Source organism: Elaeis guineensis, chromosome 2 (assembly GCF_000442705.2).
Source record: "Elaeis guineensis isolate ETL-2024a chromosome 2, EG11, whole genome shotgun sequence".
In the NCBI taxonomy this organism is placed as follows: domain Eukaryota; kingdom Viridiplantae; phylum Streptophyta; class Magnoliopsida; order Arecales; family Arecaceae; genus Elaeis; species Elaeis guineensis.
In genome coordinates, this window is record NC_025994.2 from 116,770,468 (window position 1) to 116,797,565 (window position 27,098).

General features: G+C 41.6%; 1 protein-coding gene and 1 non-coding gene across 2 annotated transcripts; both read right to left on the minus strand.

The window, feature by feature from the left end:
• Positions 1-4,382: 4,382 nt before the first annotated feature.
• On the minus strand, positions 4,383-5,543 carry LOC105041028 (early nodulin-like protein 14). The gene is made up of 2 exons (XM_010917822.4): positions 5,253-5,543; positions 4,383-5,164 (listed from the first exon to the last, which is right to left on the minus strand). Exons 1-2 carry the CDS (start codon positions 5,431-5,433, stop codon positions 4,587-4,589), a joined length of 759 nt encoding a protein of 252 aa, XP_010916124.2. The 5' UTR covers positions 5,434-5,543; the 3' UTR covers positions 4,383-4,586.
• Positions 5,544-22,187: 16,644 nt separating this feature from the next.
• Positions 22,188-23,333, minus strand: LOC105041037 (uncharacterized). The gene has a single exon (XR_012139204.1). It is a non-coding gene; the product is annotated as an uncharacterized protein (transcript).
• Positions 23,334-27,098: the final 3,765 nt, after the last annotated feature.

Sequence of the window (27,098 nt, forward strand, 5' to 3'; positions counted from 1 at the left end):
AACTTCCTATAATTTTCTTCGTCATGCACGCTCAGTAGGACCCTCTCTCATCCAGTCGTTCCTCCACTTTGGATGCATTTTTCTTTTATTTTATTAAATAATTATATTTACAAGTTCTGTAAAATTTACTGGATGGAAATCAGAACCAATGTGAGTGGGTAAAATATATAATGCCGGAAGCAACATAAATTCAAGGATGGAACCTAGCTGCTTTGTGAAAGGATTTGTTGTAGTAGTTTAGTCCCACATCCATTGTGAGCCAGGATATCTACTTTATATGAGATAAAAATTTCTCTCCCTTAAGAGGTATCTTTTGAGCCAAAGCTAGGAACAAAGTCGTAAAACCCAACACTACAAGCGTAGTATCTACGGTCCAAGAGCTATAAACATATAAACTACAGTTCAAGATCACAAGCCTAAAAGAACTGACAAGCAAGATACAATCAAAATACATTTTTTTTTATTTTTTTATTTCTTTTCTTTCCTCCTTTGTTTAGCCTCACTAATCTTGAAATCATGATTGATACATTATAATTATTAATCTAAATATATTTAAATTTAATCATAAATATTATATTAGCTCATGATCAATTTAAATAAGCCGTGCTATAATGCTTTTAGTTCATTGAATTCACAAGCCAAATTTGTACTATACTACTCGTAAAATCCAGTTCTAATAAAAAAATCAAAAATTATTATTTAATTTATTTTTATTTTTTTTTTCTTAAGATTTATCAAATATATATATATATTTTTTTTTTTTTTTTTTTTTTTTATAAATATATATATATATATATATGAAATATATGCATATACATATACTCATACAATCTAGAGTTTTTTTATTTTTGTAAGATCAATAGTCAATTCATGTGCCACATACTTGAGTACTGTTTAAGGTATAAATCATGAGAATCTTGAAGGCCTACAGTGGATCACTCATCTAACGCTTCCATCTCTATCGATGCCCAACATATGTATGGTTGGTTTTCTCACCACCGTAGCAGTATCTAATGCTTGATTTTTTTTTTTGGTGTAGATAAAAATAAAAATTATATTTTTTTGTATAAATAAATAACTATACTACTTAGATATGAGAGCAACCCACAAGATCAAGATACATAATATCCCATAAAATCTACAGTACTATTTTATCTCCAGATCCAATCTTCAGAATGCTCAACCACAAAAGATACAATTCAATCACTGTATTGTGATCTTTCAAACATCACATCGAATTGAAAGTCGTTAGCAATATGTTAAATATAGCGAATGCGAAGGAGGGTTACATAGAGCTTTCAACTGGTCCTGGAAACTAAGGTTGAGGACATATATGGCGTCATGGAAGAAATTTCTAGACCCGACGGAGATCTACTTCAATTAACGAATGGTGACCTTGTGATACATTATGACCCAAACAACTGATCAATTAGCTCCTCAACATTGGATTTTTATTATACCTTGCGGAGCGAGCTTATGAACGTGATAAACAAAGCCTGGAGCCCGGACATTATTGTCCAGCATTTAAAGCAACATGGTAGAGGAAATGAATTGAATGGATCTCAACCAACCGGGTTCTAACTCGGTGCGAATCTCACCTAAAAAGCTTTCAGGCGTGCGCAAAGAGTGCAGACGTACTTCGCACAAACTTGCTTCGTTCATGTTCAGCGTGTCAATGATCACTCGTGTCAGCCTTCATGGATTAAATTATTCCTAAATAGAGCTTGTGATTGCTTTCAGCTCTATTCACAGACGGAATATTTCTATCTCGAATACCCTGGGGCTGCTATAGTATGTCTTAGATGTCCGGATTTTTCATCATATAGAACCATATTAGGTCATGCCTAATGTGTTTATGAGCCCGTCTGGAGGTGGCTGAGAGTGAAATGCTAAAGATATGAGTTGGCTAGCTATGATTTAAAAATTGCAGATCTTGCACAACTTGGTCTGATCCTTGTACAACTTTGGTCATGTTACTTGTATCAATATACCAACGAGATGAAATATGGGTCACTCCCCAATGATGATTAGTTTTATGTTTAGACCAAAAAGCAAGGAATATTGGCAAAGAAGCTGATGGATGGTGGGCACCACGGACAGAAATTAAAGCTAGCAACTATTTGATCTGACCTAAATCACAAGTTGATTTCTTTGCATCATTTCCAACAACATAATGTTAAAATCTTGATATGTGCAACGTATGTGATCATTCATTCAAGAAGAAATATATGGATGGTTGTAGTGTATATTCGTAATGGATCTAATAATCATATATTGTGTTGTAAAATATATTTGTTTTTTTTTTTTTTTCTTTTTGGGAAGTACTTATATTGGTTCACTGAAAACAATAATTAGGACTACAAATAGGCTAAGCAGATCAGGTCATGCTTCTACCGAAGCCCAAGCTTGGGCTCAACCTAAACCCTATTGGGCCAGTCAGGAGGGAAGCAATTGGATGGCTCCAGACTCCATTGAGGATGTCGGGGTGACTATCTATGGCAAAGAGGAGATGTAGTGGTAGCAGACTTATGTTCATACATGGAGGATGTGGGATCATGGGGAGGAGTTGCGAGTAGGGTAGGTATCGGTAACTGGTGGCAGAGGCCATGAGATTGGCGAAGGCTAAGATAAGAGTTTCCCATTACGGTGGAGATGGTGAATGGAGATGGGATTTTGCCTTCGCTTGCTTGAGCCAACAACCACCCACACAGATGGTGGACTGATGGAGACATTGAGTCGTGAAGGTGGAGTGGCGGACATTCAAAGATGTTAGAAGAGAATCATAGCTTATTGAAGAAGATGTTTAAGGGATTGAGCCACATACCAGGTGGGCTTTGAGCACCGACTAGGGTTGGGCTTGGGCTAGGGCTAGGCCACCTAAGTACCCAGGCTCAGCCCCAAATTAATACGGCCTCTAATTTTGAACCCAAATCCAATTCTAATTTTGTCAGGCTAAGCTTGTAGCCTGACTCAAAATTGGCCCAGCCCAATGGGCCATGGCCCAATTTGAGCCCACTTCCAGCCCCAACAATAATTGGGCTTGTGCTAGAGATGGTTATTAAAAAACCATATTTATATTGAAATTAGTGGAAAATTGGTTTTGAAGGTTCCAGCCTATCTTGTCCACAAAATTGTTTAGTTCTATGGGCTGCTCAAACTATATCGGTATGCATACTAGCAACCTAACGATGTGGAGTAGAGGTCAAGGGACATATTAAAGCTATTTCAGAAAAAAAGAAAAAAAAAAAACAAGAGAGAGAAGAAAAACAGTACTATTATTATCCAAACCCGAATATTCAAGAATATATCATCCAAAATTTGATTTCAGAATAGGGTGCTTACCTTGTGCATCAAAATCATTTCAAACTTCTTGATGCAATTTTGCATTCGTGCTGACCTTATGAAGCATGCTGCTGCTGAAAGAAAGTTCCCTGTTGAGCTAACGGTTGCCCCATCCTCCTCTCTCGGAGAATATAAAAATTTAATGACTTTTGTCTCAGAAAAAAAGAAAAAAAGAAAAAAGAAGCTAAACTCAGACAAGCTTTAATGAAGCCGCAAGTGAAAAATCGTTGTGTTTGCTGATAAATTAAAGCCATGGCAAGAATTCTCCAGGTTTGAACACTCGAATTCCGCAGATTCGATGTGGTGATAAAAAAAAAAATTTAATCAGTACAGGTTATTCCCTCGAGTCTGGTAACGGAGGCAGCAGAGTATCGGACACGCACCGGCGTGGAAAGCATGATTTCAACGGCTCATACAAACTGAGCCACTCAACATATGGGCAGTTGGCCCAGCTACTTGGACTGGGACAAACCATACTCCTTTCCCCAGTCCAAACGGTAGCCCGTGGGAGCGAAGACTTCCATTATTCCACGGATGAAGATGGCCAACAAGGGTTTAAATTTCTTCAAATTCCTAATACCTATAGTTAAGTAATATAACTGGCCATCATTTTTTTCTTTTTTCTTTTTTTTTTTTTAGGTAGAAACATTATATGGTTTCTTCTTCTGCTTACTCCATATGTAGGAACTCAGAAGTAGGAGCTCAATAGTTCAACATATCTCGGTCATTTAATTAGATTAAAGCTTGTTTTAGTTTCATCCGTTAAAAATCATTAAAAAAAAAATTCAAATGCAATCAATGGCTATTAAGATCATAGGAACCGACGATTCAATTAGAACCCAACACATTTGTCCTTCAGTGTCAAATGCATCAACATCGCAAAACAAGACAAATGCCACGTTTCCTCTTCCATTAATTATCAGTTCACAACGGTTCATACATATATGGAATAAGATAAACATAAAAAGCGGTGGAGAGGAACAAATGCATATGATTAATGATGAAATACCTCAAAAAAAAAAAAATGTTAAAGACAACGATTATAACCATCTGCACCTTCTTATTTTGCAACGTATTTGCACTGCATCCCACTACTTTCTATACGTTTATTTTGAAACAACCAATTATAAAACATCCACAAACAAACGACAATAAAAAGAAACTAAGAAACAGATGATCCGCAGATGTGTATTCTAATCTCAAGATCCAACCAAAGAAGAACAACACAAACCATGAACTTGGAATCAATTGATCAAGGCAGTACCGAGGAGCAGCGCCACTAGTCCAAATGAAACCCCACTCAAAATAGAGGAGGAGGAAGAGTTGGTGGATGAATTTTCCGAGGGAGAAGGTGCCGGTACTGCCCCTGGTCTGGAGCCAGGGGAGCCCGGAGAAGGAGCTTCCGAAGGGGAAAGCGAAGAACCAGGCGATGGAGAAGGAGGAACATGGCTTGATGGAGATGGAGCTCCTGAAGGGGAAAGCGAAGAACCAGGCGATGGAGAAAGGGAAGGAACATGGCTTGATGGAGATGGAGCAGGGGAGGATGTCGGGGGTTTAGGCGAAGGAGTGGGGGATGGAGGCAGAGACGGCGGCGGTTGGGTTGGCGACTTGTTCCTGGGCGCCATCACTACTATGGTTAGCTTCTCCCCTTTCTGGCACCGGTCACCAGTCCCGCTGATGAAGTAGAAAGGTCCCGATCGATCCAACTTGAACACCGTGTTTCCGTCGTGAAAACTCTGTATTGGATTGCTAAAGTTACATGAATCATAGTCCTCCTTCTTCACCACCAGAACAGAGTCGTTTCCCTTCTTGTACTTAAACACTAACCAACCAATCCAAAGATTATCAGTACTAAATCAACAGTTATAAGAATGAAATATGGCAAGAGAAAGATCTGGAGAGATCCATACCGACGGTGTCATTAACTTGAAACCGATTCCTCCCAGCCCAACGACCATAATCCTCAGAAGGGTTCATCCCCCAGCCATCTCTCCCACCAACATAGAAAACATAAGCCTCGGAATAAGACACCAAACCGATCACCACCCCGAGAAGAAGAAGAAAACCAGCCGAGCTTTTCGAAGCCTCCATGCCTATCTCCAAACCAGAACCAGAGATGGGCGGTTGAGAGCTGGAGAGAAACAGAAGAGAAAACAAGAGCAAATTTACCAGTATCCAAAGACAGCGGACTGAAAAAGGGCAAGGACCGAGGCTCGGTATAAATAGAGCGGCTGCTTAGGGTTACCGTTGCGTTTCGGTGAGCTGGAGAAGTGAAGGCGGAGACAAAAGCTTTCCTTTTTCCGGTCATGCGTTGTCCTGATAAAGGACACGTGGCGACCCCGAGGCCACCCAACGGTAACCTGGTGCGCCTCCCCTGGGTCATGGCGCCGCTTACATGGAAACTCGGCCACCTCCAGCGGTAACCGTATCCCTCATTTCCTTTGTATTGAATTAATTCTTCTGGCCGGGGCCGTTTTCTTATCCAATGGATCTATCAGACCGTATGCTTCTCTGATATGATGCGGTGTTCCGATCCAACGGCTATGGTTTTGAGACAAATATGGAAAGTATCAAGCAGAATAAGAATGACTTAATATAGAGTTAAATGTAAAAAATTAATTTGATAGGAACGTGACGAACGTCATTATTTTGGTCCATTGTTTAAAAAAAGTAGTTTTAATTTGCTTTAAAAAAATTGTTTTAATTCTTTCCTTCCCCACTTGGAGTTTCGTCGTTCGCTACCCGTACGTGGAAATGCGTGAGGGGGGGTCGTGGAGAACGTGTCGGCAAAGCCAAGCACGTCCTTTTCTGGTGGTTTGGTGTCCACACGTGTCAGAGGATGATGACAATCAGACGTCTCAGATGGACGCCATCACCGATCTGATGCTACATGGACTACTACGACAGGTACACCCGTGACCGAGACGTACCGCGGAGCTGGTTGATCGAGGGTCAGATCAGAGGGTTAAGATGAGTGACAGGTCCCATCATATAATGATGCGTGGAGAACGGTCAGCAAGCAGTTGAGTCGGATTTGAATTTTTGCACTATATATTTATTTCTTTTTTCCTTTCGAGAAAAGTGCCTCAACGATAATTGAAATGGAGTTGGAGAGCATGGTATACCTGATGATTTTTTTTTTTATATTTATTTTAGATATATACTCCTATAAATATCTAAGATTATGCATATAACCTTATAATATATATTTATAAATTAACTTTTTTTACATAAATAAATGTGTAAAATAAAATAATCTATAAAATTATGCATGTAAATAGCAAATTTGTAAAGATATACAGATAAAAATAAATAATTTATATATTATATTTACAAGTAGTAAATTTAAGGAGTCCAGACTTCATTTCAGTGGACCGGGTTGCTGTAAAGAAGGATGCAAGCTAGGGTGATATCAATACAAGGATTTCTAACCATAGTTCTGATTGGAAGATTAGGTGTTTTGGACCGTTAATGCCTGACCAATATCAACAAGTACAGGAGCTTGTGAATGAGCTGCATGAAGTAGGAAGGAGAGAGAACAGGGACTTTAGCAAGTGGAGAACTATGATTCTGGATTTTGTACAGGTTTAGATTGGGTTCACATGATCTATGCCTTCAGAATTTTTGGGTCCAAAATGACTGATCTGAGTCATCATTCAAGTCAATGTGAATTGGAGCGTGTTGATCAAAGCTGATTACAGGGCGATTATGGATTCATATATTCTAAGGTTAGTTATGCACCGCTCTAAAGTATTTCATATGTATTGCATCATGCTGATTTGGCACTTATTTTTCAAAAACAAAAATAATATTATACATTGGTTTATAAATTCAGGTCAATAACTCTAGCGTCAAAATCAAGGCCTGGTTCATCAAAATATGAAATAATATTAATACTCGTACACTTACGCGCAGGTCTAGTAGTCCTATACCATATAATTGTGATTAGGATTTTATCAACTTTGTTTGCTTCAAGAATATGGTTTTCTCATTCCCCGTGCATACGTTAGAAGATGGCCTGCGAATCTACAAGATCTCCCAAATTTTTATGAGGAAGAAATATTCAGCTAATATTATTCTCCACATAAACTTCAAACCGTTCAGCTGTCGAGAATCACAAAGCATTGGACCGCCGAGATACCATGATGAGGCTGAGCTCTCTATCCGTTATTGCAATAGACTCCTCGTAACTACTGCAACATCCTTCAAGGTGATTCCATTCTTTAATCCCACCAACTAGGGACGGCAATTGGATTGATCAAAATCAAGTTAGATTAAAAATTTATTAGTTTAAATAAAATTTATTTATTAAATAAATCAAAAATTTAGATTTTAATATGATCTATTTATTAAATAAATAAATACGTAAAATTTATTTATTAAATGGATCAAATCAAGTTAAACAAATTAAATATGTTAAGTATATTTTTAATGGATTAAATAGGTCAAGTGAAATGGAATAATAATAGATTAACCAAGTTTTAAATAGATTAAATAAATCTTAAATAGGTCAAATTGATTAAATAGATTATCTGACTCAATTCACTTTGAATATTAAATGAATAAAATTGTTAAGTGTTTAAAATTCAAATCTGATCCGAATATTAAATTCGTTAAACAGATCAATCTATTTATGACTGAACCTATTTATCCTAAATCCAAATCTATTTATAACAGATTAAATATGGATTGGATTGAAAAACTATATTATATTTTGTCAGCTTTATCTTTATCATATTTTTAATAATTATGGCTGAATCTATTTATCCTAAATCCAAATCTATTTATGACAGATCAAATATGGATTAAATTGAGAAATTATACGATATTTTGCCAGCTTTACCTTTATCATATTTTCAGCTACGTAAGTATCCTTATATTTAATTGAACAAAGCAGGGTAGTGTCTCCCTTCCTGTATTATTTCTATAAAAAAAAAAAAAAAAAAGTTTTCATTTGGTTTCCTTTATTTATGTAGTGCTATATATTCTCCAGTTGTTTCGTAGACTCTCCTCACACCCGTTTCACCACATCATGTTAGGGACTGGGATGTCGAACTCTATGCATCAGTTACGTTTCCTAACCCAATGGTTTCATCATCTTTGACCTCTCGCAAAGGGAGAGAATTTTAAGGGCTCTTTCATGGGTGATTCAAGCTTTCAAGTTCTAAAGGGATGTTTAGTTAGAAAAATGAGGATCTAAAATCAGAATCAAAATGCATAACTTCTGTTGCGGCCAATCGCTTCGTCATCCGATCGTCGGGAAGCGTGCACCTGCAAAAGGAAATCCGCACTGACCGGAGGCGGCTCCGGCGGGGACCCTCCGACGGTCAAGTCAGAGAGGTGACTGGGCAACAGTGAAATACAGACGGAGAGCTCGAGAGAGAGAGAGAGAGGGAGGAGCGAGCCTGCGTTTTTGGGAGAGACGGAGCGGATCGATCCTTTGCACTGTTGCCTTCCCCGGTATATATAGTGGAGCTAGGTATGGCGCCGTCATTAATGGCGCGGACAAGTGAGGAACTGTCAACTCACTGTGGACTGTCAAAGCCACCGTAAAAACGTCATGTCGCCGTGTGGCCGTCCAATCACCAGGGTTGACCCGGCTCTCGGCGGGACCATGTCCCTAGATAACTGCGCCGCATGTCCGTGTCAGAGCTGACAACGTCTGGCGGCTGTACGGTGGTTGGAGGAGCCGACCGACCCAAAGTCGGTAGCCAGCTGAGTGGTGTCGGGCCCCTCCATTGGTCGGCGAGCATCATGTTGCGAGAGTCGGCCATCAGACTTCCTGGCCGGAGTCGGCCAGTCGGTCGGTCGGAGTCGGCCAGTCGGTCGGTCGGCCAGTCGGAGTCGGCCAGTCGTCCGTCGGGGTCGGCCAGTCGGTCGGTCGGCCAGTCAGGGTTGGCCGTCGGGGTCGGCCAGTTGGGGTCGGCCGTCGGGGTCGGCCATCAGACTTCCTGGCCGGAGTCGGCCAGTCGGTCGGTCAGAGTCGGCCAGTCGGTCGGTCGGCCAGTCGGAGTCGGCCAGTCGTCCGTCGGGGTCGGCCAGTCGGTCGGTCGGCCAGTCAGGGTCGGCCGTCGGGGTCGGCCAGTCGGGGTCGGCCGTCGGGGTCGGCCATCAGACTTCCTGGCCGGAGTCGGCCAGTCGGTCGGTCGGAGTCGTTCGTCGGGGTCGGCCAGTCGGTCGGTCGGCCAGTCAGGGTCGGCCGTCGGGGTCGGCCAGTCGTCCGTCGGGGTCGTCCGTCGGGGTCGGCCAGTCGGTCGGTCGGCCAGTCAGGGTCGGCCGTCGGGGTCGGCCAGTCGGTCGGTCGGCCAGTCAGCCCCTTCGACCGTAAGTCGGTCGGTGGGTATTCCCCAACAGTTGCCCCCCTCCACTCCTGAGCCCGATGTCGTGTTGGCTCGCGTGAACACGTGGGCGACGGCTTCGGACGAAAGGAGTGGTTTTCCGTCTTTTCTTGCCCCGACTCTGGCGATCACATCAACGAACGATCCAATATCGGTCGTCCCGACTGTAGGTCGAGCATGCACGTCGGGTCGGAGGTCGGCCAACCTCGAACGTTGCTCGTCGACACGATCATTCCGCAGAATCTGTTGTCGAGTAGCATCCGACGTATTCGGATAGGATAACGATGGCAAGTCGAATATCCATTGTCCAGCCCTTGGTCGGACGTATGCGTCGGGATGTATGATAAACGGTGGCAAGCCGAATATCCTTCGATCGGTCGTGACCAGATCGGTATGTCGCGAATGCGACTGCGGTCGTCTTGGCGTTTTGCCCTTCTTAGTCGAAGCTAAGTCTGCAAGTTAGCCAGCCGCATTAGTCGAAGCCCTTTGCCTTCAGAGGCCGAGGCCGTCGATTTCGGCGATCGGTGATCGAGCCGTTGATTCGGCGATCGACGATCGGCCATGTTGGTCGGAGCCTTTTGCCTTCAAAGGCCGAGGCCGTCGGTTTCGACGATCGATGATCGAGCCGTTGATTCGGCGACTGACGATCGGCCATGTTGGTCGAAGCCTTTTGCCTTCAGAGGTCGAGGCCGTCGATTTCGGTGATCGGTGATCGAGCCGTTGATTCGGCGATCGACGATCGGCCATGTTGGTCGGAGCCTTTTGCCTTCAGAGGTCGAGGCCGTCGATTTCGGCGATCGATGATCGAGCCGTTGATTCGGCGATCGACGATCGGCCATGTTGGTCGGAGCCTTTTGCCTTCAAAGGCCGAGGCCGTCAGTTTCGGCGATCGATGATCGAGCCGTTGATTCGGCGATCGACGATCGGCCATGTTGGTCGAAGCCTTTTGCCTTCAAAGGCCGAGGCCGTCGGTTTCGGCGATCGATGATCGAGCCGTTGATTCGGCGATCGACGATCGGCCATATTGGTCGGAGCCTTTTGCCTTCAAAGGCCGAGGCCGTCGATTTCGGCGATCGATGATCGAGCCGTTGATTCGGCGGTCGACGATCGGCCATGTTGGTCGAAGCCTTTTGCCTTCAAAGGCCGAGGCCGTCGGTTTCGGCGATCGATGATCGAGCCGTTGATTCGGCGATCGACGATCGGCCATGTTGGTCGGAGCCTTTTGCCTTCAAAGGCCGAGGCCGTCATTTCGGCGATCGATGATCGAGCCGTTGATTCGGCGATCGACGATTTGCCATGTTGGTCGGAGCCTTTTGCCTTCAAAGGCCGAGGCCGTCAGTTTCGACGATCGATGATCGAGCCGTTGATTCGGCGATCGACGATCGGCCATGTTGGTCGAAGCCTTTTGCCTTCAAAGGCCGAGGCCGTCGGTTTCGGCGATCGATGATCGAGCCGTTGATTCGACGATCGACGATCGGCCATGTTGGTCGGAGCCTTTTGCCTTCAAAGGCCGAGGCCGTCGGTTTCGGCGATCGATGATCGAGCCGTTGATTCGGCGGTCGACGATCGGCCATGTTGGTCGAAGCCTTTTGCCTTCAAAGGCCGAGGCCGTCGGTTTCGGTGATCGATGATCGAGCCGTTGATTCGGCGATCGACGATCGGTCATGTTGGTCGGAGCCTTTTGCCTTCAAAGGCTGAGGCCGTCGGTTTCGGTGATCGATGATCGAGCCGTTGATTCGGCGATCGACGATCGGCCATGTTGGTCGGAGCCTTTTGCCTTCAAAAGCCGAGGCCGTCGGTTTCGGCGATCGATGATCGAGCCGTTGATTCGGCGATCGACGATCGGCCATGTTGGTCGAAGCCTTTTGCCTTCAAAGGCCGAGGCCGTCGTAGATTCTCCGCTCCTTCGATCTCTATCAGGATCTGCGCACGAGGAGCGGGGAGAGGGGCGTAGGAGTCATACCTGCGATGCGTCGGTCTCGGACTCCATCGTCAGGGTGACTTTTGGATTCGTCAGGGTGGCGAGACTCGACTATCGGTCGGGAGCCTGCTTGGTTCGGCGGGTTCCCGACCTTTCCTCCGCTTCTCCTTCGGGCCTCTGGGTTCGGCCAAACGTCGGTCGGATGCCCCTTCATCCGCGCGCATATACTTATATGCGCGCTCCAGTAGCTCGGCGTATGTTCGGGGGAGGGTTTTGTCCAGGGAGTAAGTGAATCGGGACGCCCTCAAGCCCCGCTTCATGGCTGAGACAGCCACGTCTTCGTTGAGGTCCCGAACCTCGAGCGTGGCCGCGTTGAATCGCGCCACGAAGTGTCGGAGCATCTCGTTTTCCCCCTGCTTGAGGGAGAAAAGACTGTCCGACGTTCGCGGCGGCTTTCGGCTAGTGCTGAAGTGGGCCACGAACGAGTGCTCGAGCTACCCGAAGGAATGGATACTGCCCGATCGAAGATCGGAGTACCAAGCCCTGGCAGCCTTGCGGAGCGTGGCGGGGAAGCCGATGCAGAAAAGAGCGTCGGTTGCCCCTTGAATCGTCATGAGAGCTTTATAGCTCTCGAGGTGGTCGACTGGGTCAGTGGAGCCGTCGTAGGGTTCCACGTGCGGTCATCTTGAACCGACTGGGGATCGGTTCGTCGAGGATGAGTCGGGAGAGAGGTTGGGCGGTTTGGAAGTCGACGTCGTTTGAAGACTTCTGGCCGTCCATCTGCAACTGAGCGAGTCGGCGGTCGATTTCCTCGAACCGGCGCTCGTAGTCGTCCGCTCGTCGATGCTGGGAGACCCCAGGGGTGGAGCCTCCGGAAGATTCTGAGAGAGAGGCCGACGGCGTGCGCGGCCGTTTCTCCTTCCTTGCCCGTTTCAACGGGGAAGGGGAGGGCCGCTGGGACCGTCGGTCGTCGCGCCATGGTCGTCCCTCCTCTTCTCCGTGGGAGCGCTTTTGGGGGCGCTCGCATGGAGGCGACAGGGATCGGCGCGGTCGTCGGCGGCTGCTCCTGGAAGGCATAGGTCGGGCCGTCGGTTGCTGCTGGAGGCTTTTGACTGCGTCGGTCAGTACGGTCATCTGCCGTACGATGGCCGCAATCTGCGCCTCCGTGGTCACTGCAGGGCGCGGAGAGCTAGGCTCCGCCGTCGGTGGGGGCGGGGAGGCCTCTTCCCGACGGGAAGAGCGCCTCGCCGACCCAGTGACTCTCGATCGTTGAGCTCTTGTCTTTGTCATGCTGACTCCCCCTACCTGGCGCGCCAATCTGTTGCGGCCAATCGCCTCGTCGTCCGATCGCCGGGAAGCGTGCACCTGCAAAAGGAAGTCCGCACTGACCGGAGGCGGCTCCGGCGGGGACCCTCCGACGGTCAAGTCAGAGAGGTGACTGGGCAACAGTGAAATGCAGACAGAGAGCTCTGAGAAAGAGAGAGGGAGAGAGGAGCGAGCCTGCATTTTTGGGAGAGACGGAGCGGATCGATCCTTTGCACTGTTGCCTTCCCCGGTATATATAGTGGAGCTAGGTATGGCACCGTCATTAATGGCGCGGACAAGTGAGGAACTGTCAACTCACTGTGGACTGTCAGAGCCGCCGTAAAAACGTCATGTCGCCGTGTGGCCGTCCAATCACCAGGGTTGACCCGGCTCTCGGCGGGACCATGTCCCTAGATAACTGCGCCGCATGTCCGTGTCAGAGCTGACAACGTCTGGCGGCTGTACGGTGGTTGGAGGAGCCGACCGACCCAAAGTCGGTAGCCAGCTGAGTGGTGTCGGGCCCCTCCATTGGTCGGCGAGCATCATGTTGCGAGAGTCGGCCATCAGACTTCCTGGCCGGAGTCGGCCAGTCGGTCGGTCGGAGTCGGCCAGTCGGTCGGTCGGCCAGTCGGAGTCGGCCAGTCGTCCGTTGGGGTCGGCCAGTCGGTCGGTCGGCCAGTCAGGGTCGGCCGTCGGGGTCGGCCAGTTGGGGTCGGCCGTCGGGGTCGGCCATCAGACTTCCTGGCCGGAGTCGGCCAGTCGGTCGGTCGGAGTCGGCCAGTCGGTCGGTCGGCCAGTCGGAGTCGGCCAGTCGTCCGTCGGGGTCGGCCAGTCGGTCGGTCGACCAATCAGGGTCGGCCGTCGGGGTCGGCCAGTCGGGGTCGGCCGTCGGGGTCGGCCATCAGACTTCCTGGCCGGAGTCGGCCAGTCGGTCGGTCGGAGTCGTCCGTCGGGGTCGGCCAGTCGGTCGGTCGGCCAGTCAGGGTCGGCCGTCGGGGTCGGCCAGTCGTCCGTCGGGGTCGTCCGTCGGGGTCGGCCAGTCGGTCGGTCGGCCAGTCAGGGTCGGCCGTCGGGGTCGGCCAGTCGGTCGGTCGGCCTGTCAGCCCCTTCGACCGTAAGTCGGTCGGTGGGTATTCCCCAACAACTTCCATTCTAATTATTTGGTTGTGAGAAATCGCATTCTGATTTTAATTTTAGAGTGAAATAGAATGGCTCAATCTATATAGAACTCAGCCTTTACTTTTCTCTATGGATTCAATTTTTCATTCCAATTTCGATTTCAATTTCGGTCATGAACCAAATATTTTGAGGGGTGTTTGATTTACAACTGGAATCAGAATGAAAATGAGAATCGGAATAGCTTCGAATGGGAATCAGAATGGCCAAATCTCCCGAAGCATTTGATTCGTGATCGAAATCGGAATCGAAATCAGAATTGGAATGAAAAATTGAATTTATAGAAGAAAGTAGGGATTGAGTTCTATATAAATTGAGCCATTTCCATTCCATCCCGAAATCGAAATCGAAATGGCTCTTCTCAATCAAACGGTTGGAATGAAAGTCATCCATTTCGATTCCGATTTCAGATTCTCGTTCATCCAATCAAATATCTTCAAATAGTATTTCGTTGTGCTCTACATAAATATTTTCAAGCGTATCTCTCGCCTTTTTTTTTTTTTGTTAGAAAACTACATGCGGCCAAATGGAGGTTGATTACATTCTCACGTGTCGATAAGAACTTGCTATAAGCCACCCTTGCGGAGCCCCAACTATTGCCAAACAAAACTCCAGTGGAAACAGGATGCTGCGAAGAAGACCCCCAAAATATAATTTCGCACGTTACAATCGTCCATAGAAAACCATCCACCTCCCTTCAAAATTTAAAGGAAAAAAAAAAGGACCTTGTTTTTCTGACTCTAACTTGCACCACTCGATGCCAAGACACACTTTGGAGTTCATTAAAGGTAGGGCCCCACCAAAATCAAGATCAACCGACACTGGCCCACAAATTGAGCTAACTAGAATCAGTCCCAAGTCCATAAATTTTAGGTTTGAATATAAATTTGATTGGGGCAAATTGGACTGATAGAGTTACGCTGACTTGAGCAACTGATTTAATAAATCAGATTAAAACCCAGTACTGATAAAATTTTTAAGTCTAGGAACAAATTTGATCATATCAGCAAGTTCATTGAGTTATATTAGCCCGCCTGAGGCGTAAATTGTAATGATAAAAAAAAAAATATTTTATAGATTGTTTAAGATTTGGATCTACATGTTGACCCATTATATGGTGGATTTAGAACATTTCCCTATACGTGATCTAGTTTTGTGCTAGGTCTTATGCTAGAAGTTTGCTCTGAGCATAATTGACTAAGTGCCAAACTTAAAACTTTATGTTGTTTTTATGTTTTTATCTCATTTTATTTAATTGTTCCAAATGTACCATATTATTTTATCAAGTTGATCACTCTCATCACTTTGAATGAATAGAATCCTAAGTTGATATAAGAAATCTATACAAAGAGAAATAAAAGATATATATTTTGAAAAATAAACATATAGCCAAATTACACCATTTCATTATAAATTTGTATAGATTAAAACATATAAAATATTTTCTAAAATCATGTAAAAAATATAGCCACGTTATATCATTTTATCTTTCCTTTTATCTACACCATGGCTATTTAAAAAATAAACTCACGCATAGCTATATTATGCCATTACACCATACAGAGAAAAAATATATATATATCCCACAGTAATCTTGAAATAGGATATCTTCTGTTAAATGATTGGAATATTGGAAACTGTAACCAGAATATCTACATTTCAACAGCTGTGTGCAAAGGGCCCATATGAATTTAAATTTATGGTGCTGGAATGACATTGTCTAGAAAAAATATTTCATTATATATTGTCTTAACGAAATTAACCCTATAGGATTTACAACACCATTATATCATTTATAAATTCTTTCTCAATTTCCACCAATATCTTAACTTTTAAGCTTTTAGCATAATTTGATAATAATTTAAATTTTAGTTGTCCAGAATATTAAGAGAATTTTAGTGTTAACAGTAATATCTTCATTTAATATTTTTGTTTAGCATAATTTGATAATAATCTAAATTTTAGATGCTTGGAAAATATATTATAAATCATTGAGAAGAGAATTTTGTTGTTCACTGTGATATATAAAATATTTTGAAGTTATAAAATCATACAACATGATGTGATGTTTGTTTCATGCAAAATGGATGATTCTTTTTCTCCAGAGGTTTCATGTCATATATCAAATAATTGCTCAATACATTAGGACATCATTAGTCTCATATTTATTGTGAGTCGAGGAGACTTTGACTTATATAAAAAAAGATCATTTTTTTTCGTAAGACATCTTTTGAAGGATAAAATCGTAAGACCCATGAACTAGAATAGATGATACTTTATATGCCGAACTATGAGCTCTTAACCCCATCCCTATAATTATAGGGCTCCTCCCATCTATCCACCAATCTGTGATAAAAATAATGAGAAGCCTCTGCCTCTTTTCTAAAAAATTTTTATTTCTTCTAATAATTTAATAAATCTTAAATCACATCCTTTGATATGCAATACATAAATCAACATGTTGTATTAAAATTGGAATTTGATTTTTTTTTGTTTTATAAGAAAACACATCACATGAGCTTGGATTCTAACTGCACAATGACACAAAGAGAAAAATAAAAGAGAAAGAAAATGAGAAACCAAATCTAGGCTACGAGAAGATCTTGAGAAGATCCAGAAAAGTTGATTCCAACAATTCGAGCATTGCTAGTTAACCCGAAAGAAATTAAACAAGCATTCAAAGAACCTAATGCTGTTTCTACCAAAAAAAAAAAAATATCTAATGCTGAGCCCAAAATTTGGGTTAGATTAATAAAAATGCTGCCATCAAATGTTTCATTTCAATATTGCACCTTCTATTTCTGAATCTAGATCAGCATAGAAAACAATTGGATTAGACGATGAAGTAGAAAAGTCTGATTGAAACCAGCCAACAGTCCGATCAACCAGGAGAAATTATATCATACATATCATGTGGCCGTGTATGCCGCTAATCATAATTAGTTATTTTTATGAGTCCTAATCATCAAGTATTGTTTTTGATACACCAGCATAGAAATATATGATTGTAATTATTGGTATGTATGGTTATATGGTGCATACCATGTAGACTATAATTTTTTGATAAATCAGATACGGATTCAGATAATAACCAACCCCAGCTCATTGCTCTTTGGACCCTTTGTCTGTGCTGTAGACTCCGAGACGACTGACATGAGCTCAAAATGGTTGCTCCGCTTTCCTGGCACCGGAGTCGGTGCTCTTTGTCTGGTACCCCAGTGAGCCACATGGCTTTCAAGGCAGCTCGACGGTCCAGGCTAACATTTATGATGATTAAATTGCCAGCTAAAAAACCTACAACGGACCTCAGGAGTCACGACGCCATTATTTGGCCCGTTACTTCTCCATTTTTCACACGTGACAAACATTGCGATGTGATTTCTTTTGCGTTTTACGCAATTTCAAAAATTTAGATATCAACGAGCCCGAATGTGAATCCTAGCTATGTGCCAACGCCATCATTTTCTGACTGTAGAGCCCATACTTAACAAGCATGTGGCTTATATTATATGGTGGAACATCCTGATGTGACAATTTTAAGCATGCCAAATTGCCAATAAGTAGTTGGACATGGATTGATTTAGATTCCATTTCAAACTTAAGGTATCCATTCTTGCAAGTACTTGCCAATGCACACCAAAATCAACCATAAAGCTTATCCATTATTGCTAGTGAATTGAGCAATGAGCATGTTTCATATGGACTACTAGATCTGCTGCTTCATGACCTAAGTGGCATGTATTGTACGGTAGCCGCTATTATAGGTGCCTGCAAAATATACTGGGTACCCTGTGCTCCTCAATGACCATACGTATTTAGTTAAAAAAAGGTAATCACATATATTTACCAAAAAAGTAGTCATTAGTATTGGGCTAGAGACAGATCATCTAGTTATAAGGCATCTTTTCGCTCCAGGTCCATAAATATGGCTTCATGAAAAAAAGAACATTTGCAATTTTGTAAATCTTGATCATTTCTTTTCCATCATCAGTATTTAATTCCAAATCTCTAGTATTATAATTTAAATGATTTTTGGATTGGAGCTGTGTCTTTTGCATGAAAGAATGGTTTATCGAGCAATAGTCATTTTGAGATTTGTATAGATAAGAAAAAAAAATCAAAATATTTTGAAAGCTGTGTAATATATGGTCTAATGGTTGAATTCGCAAAAGAGGATCATTTATTTTTTTGCACGAAGTATACAATTCAAACCCATGGTTTTAGAAGTCTTCACGGACAGTCCAGATAACCTCAGTTCGAGCTAGTTCCTGGCCTGACCATCCGTATCATATATTTCATTTCCAAACCATTTATTCTATTAAAACCTAGCCATGTGCACTCTTTGAAGAGAAATAATTTATCAAAAGAACATATGGGTGTATTTATCAATATCATTGGATTTAAAAGATACATATAACATGATACTATTCCTGCTATTTTATGCTCAATGCTAGCATTGCATCTATGCAACAAGAGTTGTTAATCCTCATTTTACCAGCCAAAATTCATCCCACAAGAGGATCCATCAGTTGGAGGCATTTCTGCGTGCCTTTCCAGCATTTACAAGCGAGGATAATTGGATTTCCATAATAATTTAAAGAAACTCAAAGGAGCCTTTAAGAAAATATCCATTATAATTTGTGAACTCTTTTGAGAGACGGATTTGGCCAAAGATCATGGAGAGTCCTTTAACCCTCCATCCCAATGGCATCGTGTATGTCTCTTGAAGCCTCCCTGCATATGCCATTATTGTAAGTACACTTCCTTTTTAGTAGATAATTGGTCCAAATAAAAACACTCTTCAATTAATTACTATAAAGTATATATAAACTAAAATAATATGTATTTATCAAATTTCCACATGTAATCCTCGTTGATGGGATTACAATCATTCTCCGCAGGCTGCTTTTTCTTGGACATGGCAACAGGCATTTGTCGGATTGAGAAGCATATGTTGCAAGTGAAGCATCCAATAAAATCTGGAATAATGGAGATCACTCGAGAGGAATCGTACAACAGCCAGATAAACTTCTTTGGATCTTTCAAGTCCACCATCTAACCTAAAAAGAACAATTACAGCGCACATGCAGCAACAGTAATGAAATCAATTTGGTCCATGGTTGTAGAAGATAGATGGGCCTAGATATAAAATATGGGCTACGTTTGGTTCGCAATCGAGATCGGAATCAGAGTGATCTTATTTTTCAACCGGTTTGATTTGTGATTGGAATCGAGATCCGAATATAATTTGAATACTGGATAAGAATCTGGATTGGATTTGAAACATTCCAAAATTTTCATCCTCCGGTGGAATAAGAATAAAAATGAAATATCCCCAAAGCAGATGGCTAGAATTGGAGTTATCCATTTTGATTTTCAGTCCACAGTCCAACTCAACATGCTTACAGTTCAATTTTCAATCAATTCGATTTGTGACTGAAATCAGAATCGGAATCAGTATATTATCTGATAAGAATCTGAATTCGATTTCAGCGATTCTGACATTTTCATTTCCTATTGGAATCCGAATAAAAATGAGATTCTCCTAATCTTGAAAGTTATTCGTGATCATTTCCATTCCAGAGTTCCCTCAACATACCTACAGTTCAATGTACCTCCTAAAGAGATGACATTGGTAGGTGGACTGAATGACTGATGTTCCAAATGCTGATGAGGCCGGAGGAGCTGTCCCATTAAATCGACTGTATGAACTCGGATGACAGTCTTCAAGGGTACACCTACTACACCGATCCATGTCTATAGACCCCGGTTCCTTTCCCGTGTATGTATAGAACACTAACTTCCCCTGCCAGTCTTCAAAGGAAACCTGACTCCCTGAATTCCTATATCTTTCTTGCTCTTCTCCACGAGGTAGTGATGGAGAGAGAAAGGGAAGGCTCTTCTCATATTTTTCCCGCTAACAAGACTCGCGTCTCATGAAGTGGTCTCCCCCTCTAAGTGCTGGAGCCTTGAGAAGTTTGCTGGCCGGAAGATACTACTCTCCTGATCATCCACATGCATCGAGCCTTCCCAGACGTAGGTCCACTTTCTTACCTCCTACTCTCTATAGCTTAAGCTAACAGTCCTTCACAACGCAGCAAGTGAAGCATGGTGGTGCTGCTGCTGTAGTGTCCAACAAGGCTAACGCGGCCCAAGCCCACGGGGGACACCTCAAGCACAATTAGTGTCGCCTCCTAATATCTTTTCTTTAATGGTGCCTACCTTTTGGTGGTCGTTCTTGTGATCAGGGCCGGTCCTGATATTTTTAGACCTAGGGCTAAATGAAAAAAGGGCCTTCTCTAATAAAAATTAACATATTTTAAATATTATTATTAAAAAAATTAATCCACATACAATAATTTTATATAGATATATTCGTTAAGCAACGTGTAAAACTTATTATTAACCTATTTAATTATTTTTTTATTATAATATTGTAGAAAACCAACTTTGCATCCCATTAGAATATTAATGCAGGGCCTAAGGCCTAGAGCAGTCGTCCAATTCGACCTGCCTCTGTGCTGGCCCTGCTTCCCTCCTCTCTGTCAATCTCTTGAAATTGGTTTACTCACATTCCTCGATACCCTATGATGCTTGCCACAAGGGGTCACAAATATGATTCGCAAGGATCATCGAATCTAATCTACTGATTCACATTTTTTGTGCATGGCACAACATCTCCATGAAATACTTATCACATTCTCTTACCCTCTCACTCCCAGGCAGACGCAGACGGAAGAAAAAAAAAAAAAAAAGGGGCCTGGGGCGGTCGCCCGCTTTGACCCGCCCCAGGGCCGGCCGTGCTTGTGATGAGGCTTCATTGGTGTATGACTGATGATGTTCTTAGTCTGTTGTCTTGTATTCAAGCTTTGTAATTTCAATCACGACTCATAACAGAGGAAATCAAATAGTGTAATGTGGTGGAGAGTGGAAATGGCACTAAAGATACAGCATTAGCTTATATAGGAGTGCAAAAGACTCAGTTAATGTTCAGATATCAGGCAAAGATCAAGTCTTCATAAAATTAAGCAGGTCAAATAACCCACTGTTGGTCCAGAATCCAATTTTATGTCTCCTAGACCAGACCTGATTGCTTTCAATTGGCGTGATTTTTATCTGTATCTAGATATATGTCATTCATTCAAACCCAACAGAGACGGATTCAAGTCCATTGCAGTTCATTTCTAGCCCAAGTTGGTAGGAAACCGTTAACGTACTCAAGGCAGAACATCCAATAACAGCATCAATCATACTGCTCAAATTCAACTCACGTAGCCACATTACACTATGATGCCACTCCAGAGGACAGAAAAGGACAGACCATTTGTTTTCCTAGAGGGTTGGACCGAAAATCCTATAAGATTCATAGATTGAGCCATATAGCCACTAGAATCACAGATTACAAGATAGCTAGGTTTATATTCATAAATATCCAGAAATAACTTTGAAACGGGATGGCCTGAAAAAAAAAAAAAAAAAAGCCAACCAGGCTCCGAGAATCCAATATGATTGTCCAAACGGCCTTGGCCTGCTCAAAGTCAGTACAGAAACAATCAATAGGGTCCAAATTTGCATGGTCCTGAAGCCAGCCAGTAGTCTATCAAAGAGTAGCCAATGCAAGCACGAAAACTTCGTGTTGATGTTCTTTATACACCGTACAGAAATGTCCATCTGGTCTTCCTGGCACATTTATATAACGAGCAGAAGATCCTCATTCCTTAGGAAGTGCAAATCACGTTTTTTTCTTGGTAGATATTAGGGTCAATTAGGAAGGAACAGAAGGCCAGGAAGGAAAGTTCCTTGATGAAGTTTCCCAAACCTAGATAACAAAAGTAAGTTTGCTCAGAATGATCCTCGAAACAGGGTGATACTGATGTAAGTGCAGACATGCCAACCTACAAAAGAAGTATGCCAGCCTACAAAAGTTAAAACGTCAGGAAGATCCACACTGCAGCACACTAATCAAAGTCCCCTCTTCTAACATGACAAGCAAATTTCTCAGCAAATGATATAACCATTTATCAAAGAGACCCCCAGATTTTCTTTTCCACTCCATCAATCAAGATGTTGGTGAGTTCCTATAACCACACAGATACTCTAGAAACTTTCAGGAAGCTGGAGATTATAGGAAATATATGGACGAATAACTATAGTATATAAGTGAAGGTGAAATGAAACAGTAAATAGTATTGATGGAGCTTAAGATACAAGCTTTCCACTAATTCATATAAGATTCAAACCAATCAAAAATATCATCTGTCTGCAAACTGGTCATCTCATGGTATCCATATGCAAGATTAACTCCTCTTGGATATGATTAAGCAATTCATACTTCTCCAATGGAAATCCCCTTTCTCTCAGAGCTTGCTTCCAACGAGTCGCTCGCCCATCTTTTCTCATATACCCATTCTCATCAATGAACCCCTTCTTCGAGAACATCTGAATTAGCTTGACAGCCATGGTCTGGTTCAGCCCTGGTATCCTATCCGACAAGAAATTTGGAGACAATGGGAATTCCAAGCACCTGACTTCCTTGACATGAACACCCTTCTGCCTGAGTGCTTCCGTGTTCCTTTCTATCAATTTCATTCTGCGCTGGTCTTTGGGCATGTGCACAAAGAGTGTGGGGGGATAACCCTCCGGTACACCCATAGTTTCAAACACCCCTTCTGCAATCATAAGCACGATGCTACTATACCTCATCTCAGCAGCAAGGGCAGAAACAAAGTACCCACCGGATGAAGCCCCTAGTGCCACGATCGGTAGCTTATCCAGCTTATTTTTCTCAATCCACCATTTGGATATCCATTGGACGACATGTTTCTCCTTCCCAAACGACCAACATTTCCCGGAACTGGAAACGGTGAGAACCGCGAATCTCCGATCCAGGGCATGAAGGACTATCAGCCTCTCCTCTGGGAAACCAACACAATATGGGCAGCCAGGGATCTATCCCAAAAGTTGGCAGCCCTGCCATTGCAACCATGAGCTATGAACAACACTGCCTTGGGGACTCCGGTATTTGCCATATCAAGTCAGTCCCATTTGAAACTCCACAACAGGCCGGAATTGGGCAACGGTTCGAAATTTGTTCCGTTTTAGCTTCGGAGGATCAAATTGGGAACTGCGTTTTCCTTTGATTCCATAAAGAAGTAGCGTAGAAGCAACGAGGAACAAAGCTAGTAATGCAAGAGCACTTCCCGGACATCTTTGGAATGGTTTGGTTGGTTTATGACTGCGCCTCCACATTGCTGAAAGAAATTGTGAAGTGAACCAAAATCAAAGGTCGCTTCATAGTAAGAGCTCTGCATTTGATTCCATATCTCTCTCTCAAAGAACAAAAAACAGTAAATTCAACTAAAAGAGTGATGAAAGGAGATTCAGAACCTTTTAGGGTAGGGCAATCCAAACATAATTCAAGCATGGCAAATAAAACAAAGCTTCGTACATAGCACTCTCAAATAAAACCTCCCATATATAGATGCAACAAAATATCATAAAGTAGACATCAGTTTACTAAGTAATGGGATCTTTGTAAATTATTTTATTTATAGGGCTATGATAAGAACCAACTTTCTTAGTTCTAATTACAAATGGAGGAGACTTGGGAGTTTCGAATTCAAATCGGGATTAAAAGAACGATGGATTTCGAATGGAGCTCAACAATAGCATGGAATACAGAAATAAATTAGATGAGCCAAAAAAGTCGATTACTTGCAGAGCGAAGCGCTGCCTGGTGGAGAAGCTGGGCTCTCTCTCGACCGTGTTGGCTTTCGTTAAAGCAGCACGACTGGGCCTGGTGTACGTGTATATTATGGGCAGCTGCCGCGGTGGTTGTGTGGTCCCTGATCTCAGGTGAGCTGGATGTACCGATAGCTGACACGTGTGATACATGCAAAAAAAATAGTGACGGCGAAGATTGAACGAAATGAATTATCGATGGATGAAATCTCATCTCACTTGGAAAATATGAATATATTTCTCTTATTTCTTTTCCTGAAACAAAAATGATTTAATAATATGTTTTATAGTATAGAATACATGTAGAGTACCACGCAGCTAGGATTGAGCATTAAAAAAGCTTCAGTTCTTGAAGGAAGAAAGAGTGATCAACATCGTGATAAGATCCAGTTCATGACTATATGTTTCTACGGTAGAGAGAGATTTCCATTTTTATACATAGTAAATTGGATGCACGGTCCACTTTTGCATGTTTCAGGATGAGGATATATTGACTCATGATTAGTTGGACGCTATTTTTGAATGTATGGTTGCATGTAAAAGAACTATGGATGAATGTAATTTTACAAATATTACATTGTTTATGTAACCTAATGGACGTAGTGCCCATACGGTTATGAGGAGGTACACTCATGTTAATAGCATATGTAACTCTTGGATGTCATCCAAACTTTTCTTGTAATATTTTTTTTTATTGTAAATTAAAGAGTTTTGAGATATTCGATGGTATATTTGTATCTAATCTTTCCCCACAAAACTTATTCAATTATATCTTTAAATGTTATTTTATCTGAAGAATATAGCAAAAGATAGCCAAGAGGCCCAAGACTATTATAACGGCTATAATAATGATCATAATTTTGTTATTTAAAATTATGGTTGTGATAAGTGCAATTCAAGTAAGGCATGTGGGGCATTAAATTCTTATTGCGTGACGTTGTGTTAGTTCTTAGCTAAACTATAGCATCGCCTCCAGGGATTTGTGGGTTATCCTTTTTTTTCATAAGAAAATAGGAATTGGAATGAAAATGGAACCTACAATTAGGGCTCGAAGTAAGCTTAGAGAGGCCTAAGGCCCGTTCGGGCCTAGCATACTCATGTTGGGCTATGGGTCAAGCTTGAGTTTATTTAGTCGGGTCTGGGTTTAATTTTGGGGCTCATAGATGTCTGGGTCTAGGCTTAGATATAAATTTGGCATCTCAAGGGCCTTGGCCCATGCCTGGGCCCAAACAAAGACTTGATCAAGCCCCAAGTCAAGCATAGTACCGATCTAGTAGTGGCATTAATATGCTTATCCTATCTTTTTTGACCTTGCCAGTTCATCGAGTGTTGGCTTATTCTATCTTTCCTGGATATAATTAACTCACAAATTAATATGTTTCCTAAATCTCAACGCCATTAGTAAAGCAAACATAGTCCGGGGAAGATTTTTCTCCATCTGCCTCCTCTGAAGATCTATTTGGCTGGAGATAATTTGACATAAAAAAATGAATCACATATTAGATTACCATATTTGATATGAAAAAAAAAAGGAAAGATAATAAAAAAATTATCTGGTACTATATTTAATCTCCAAAGAGAGAAGGTAAAATAAATTTCATAGAAGATTAGTATTTGGTAAATTTTTAAATGATGGTAATCTATATTTAAAAAAAAAAATTTCAATAAAATTGTATATATAATTATTGAATTTATTCTGATATCTTTCTAAATTTATTTAATAAAAATTTTTTACAAAAAAAAATTAAGATAGAGATGATATTATGCAAAAGATTATGTGATTATAGTCATTACATAAAAATTAATTGGAGATGACAATGCTATCCTAATATTAAAAAAATATTTTATATTAAAAGATATATTTATAAATTTTATCATATTTCTACAAGATTGATAAATTTGATAAATTTTTAAATAGTGATAATTCATACTTAAAAAAAAATCTATTCAATAAATTTATATATGTAATTATTGTATTTATTCTGATATCTTTTCAAATTTATTTAATAAAGAGTTTTTTAAAAAAAATTAAGATGGAAATGGTATTATACAGAAGATTATGTGATTATAGTCATCATATAAAAATTAATTAAAAATAACAATGCTATCTGAGTATTAAAAAATATTTTATGCTGAAAGATATATTTATAAATTCTATCATATTTCTATAAAATTATCTTTAACTAAACTTAGTAATATTTTTTTCAGTATAATTTTTCAAAATAAATTATTTATAAATTAAATATAATAAAAATTATTTTCTTTCACAATCATTTTTTAGATAAATAATTTTTATAAATCATCAAAATATTCTATAATTTGACAGGATCCTCAGTTATTTCTGGCTACTTATCTTTTGACATTACCAAGTTTTTCCCATGTTTGCTTGTTTTATCTTTTCTTGGTTACAATTAGATCGCAAATTAATGTGCTTTCTAAATTCCAACGCCAATAGGAATGCAAACGTGTTATGGGGAAGATTCTTCACCATGTCCCTCCTCTCAGAAAAGAAGTATTTTTTTGTCCCGTCCTTTTGGCATTGCCCAGTTTATCCGATGTCAGCTTATTTTAAAATTTTCAGCTACAATTAGATCAAAAATTATCGTGCTTTTTGGGAAAGAAAAAGTAGTCCGAGGTGACTTTGTCCACGTGCCTCCTCCCAGGATGAACGCGGCATCCTGCCACCGGCGCGTGCGTCCATATCATATCGTCCTTGAATAAACCCACGGTGTACCAGAATCCCTTGTATGCTCCGAACAGCATCCACGATAATTAACCAATAAAGAACCGCACACTGTCAAATTTATATGGGTCCCGGAACAAAACCCGCTTGGCCGCAGTTATTATTACCCCAAAAGTTGGCCACCAAAATAGAAGGTATTCCTACGTAAGACTAATTAAGGAAAGAAGTTTTGACCAAGTGGCCTTCTTTTTACTTAATCTTATTTAAAAAATCTTAATTTTTACTTAATTAAATAACATATTAAAAACATTACAAAATTATAAACAGTAATAATTAAATTACCGTCTTTTATTCTACTTTCGTTTGAACAATAAAGACTATCTTGCATCATCAGAAGATATCTTGGATGCTTTTTCAAATAAATAAAAATTATTTTTAGAATTGAGCTGAGCAAGAAAGGATGATACGTGAATTTATTTTTCGTAAAAAATTAAAATAATAAATGAGATGCTTCAGAGTAGCTAAAAAACTAAATCAAGAAGGACCGAGGAGACAAAAGACCGGTGGGAGCATCCCGTGCGGCCGTACATAC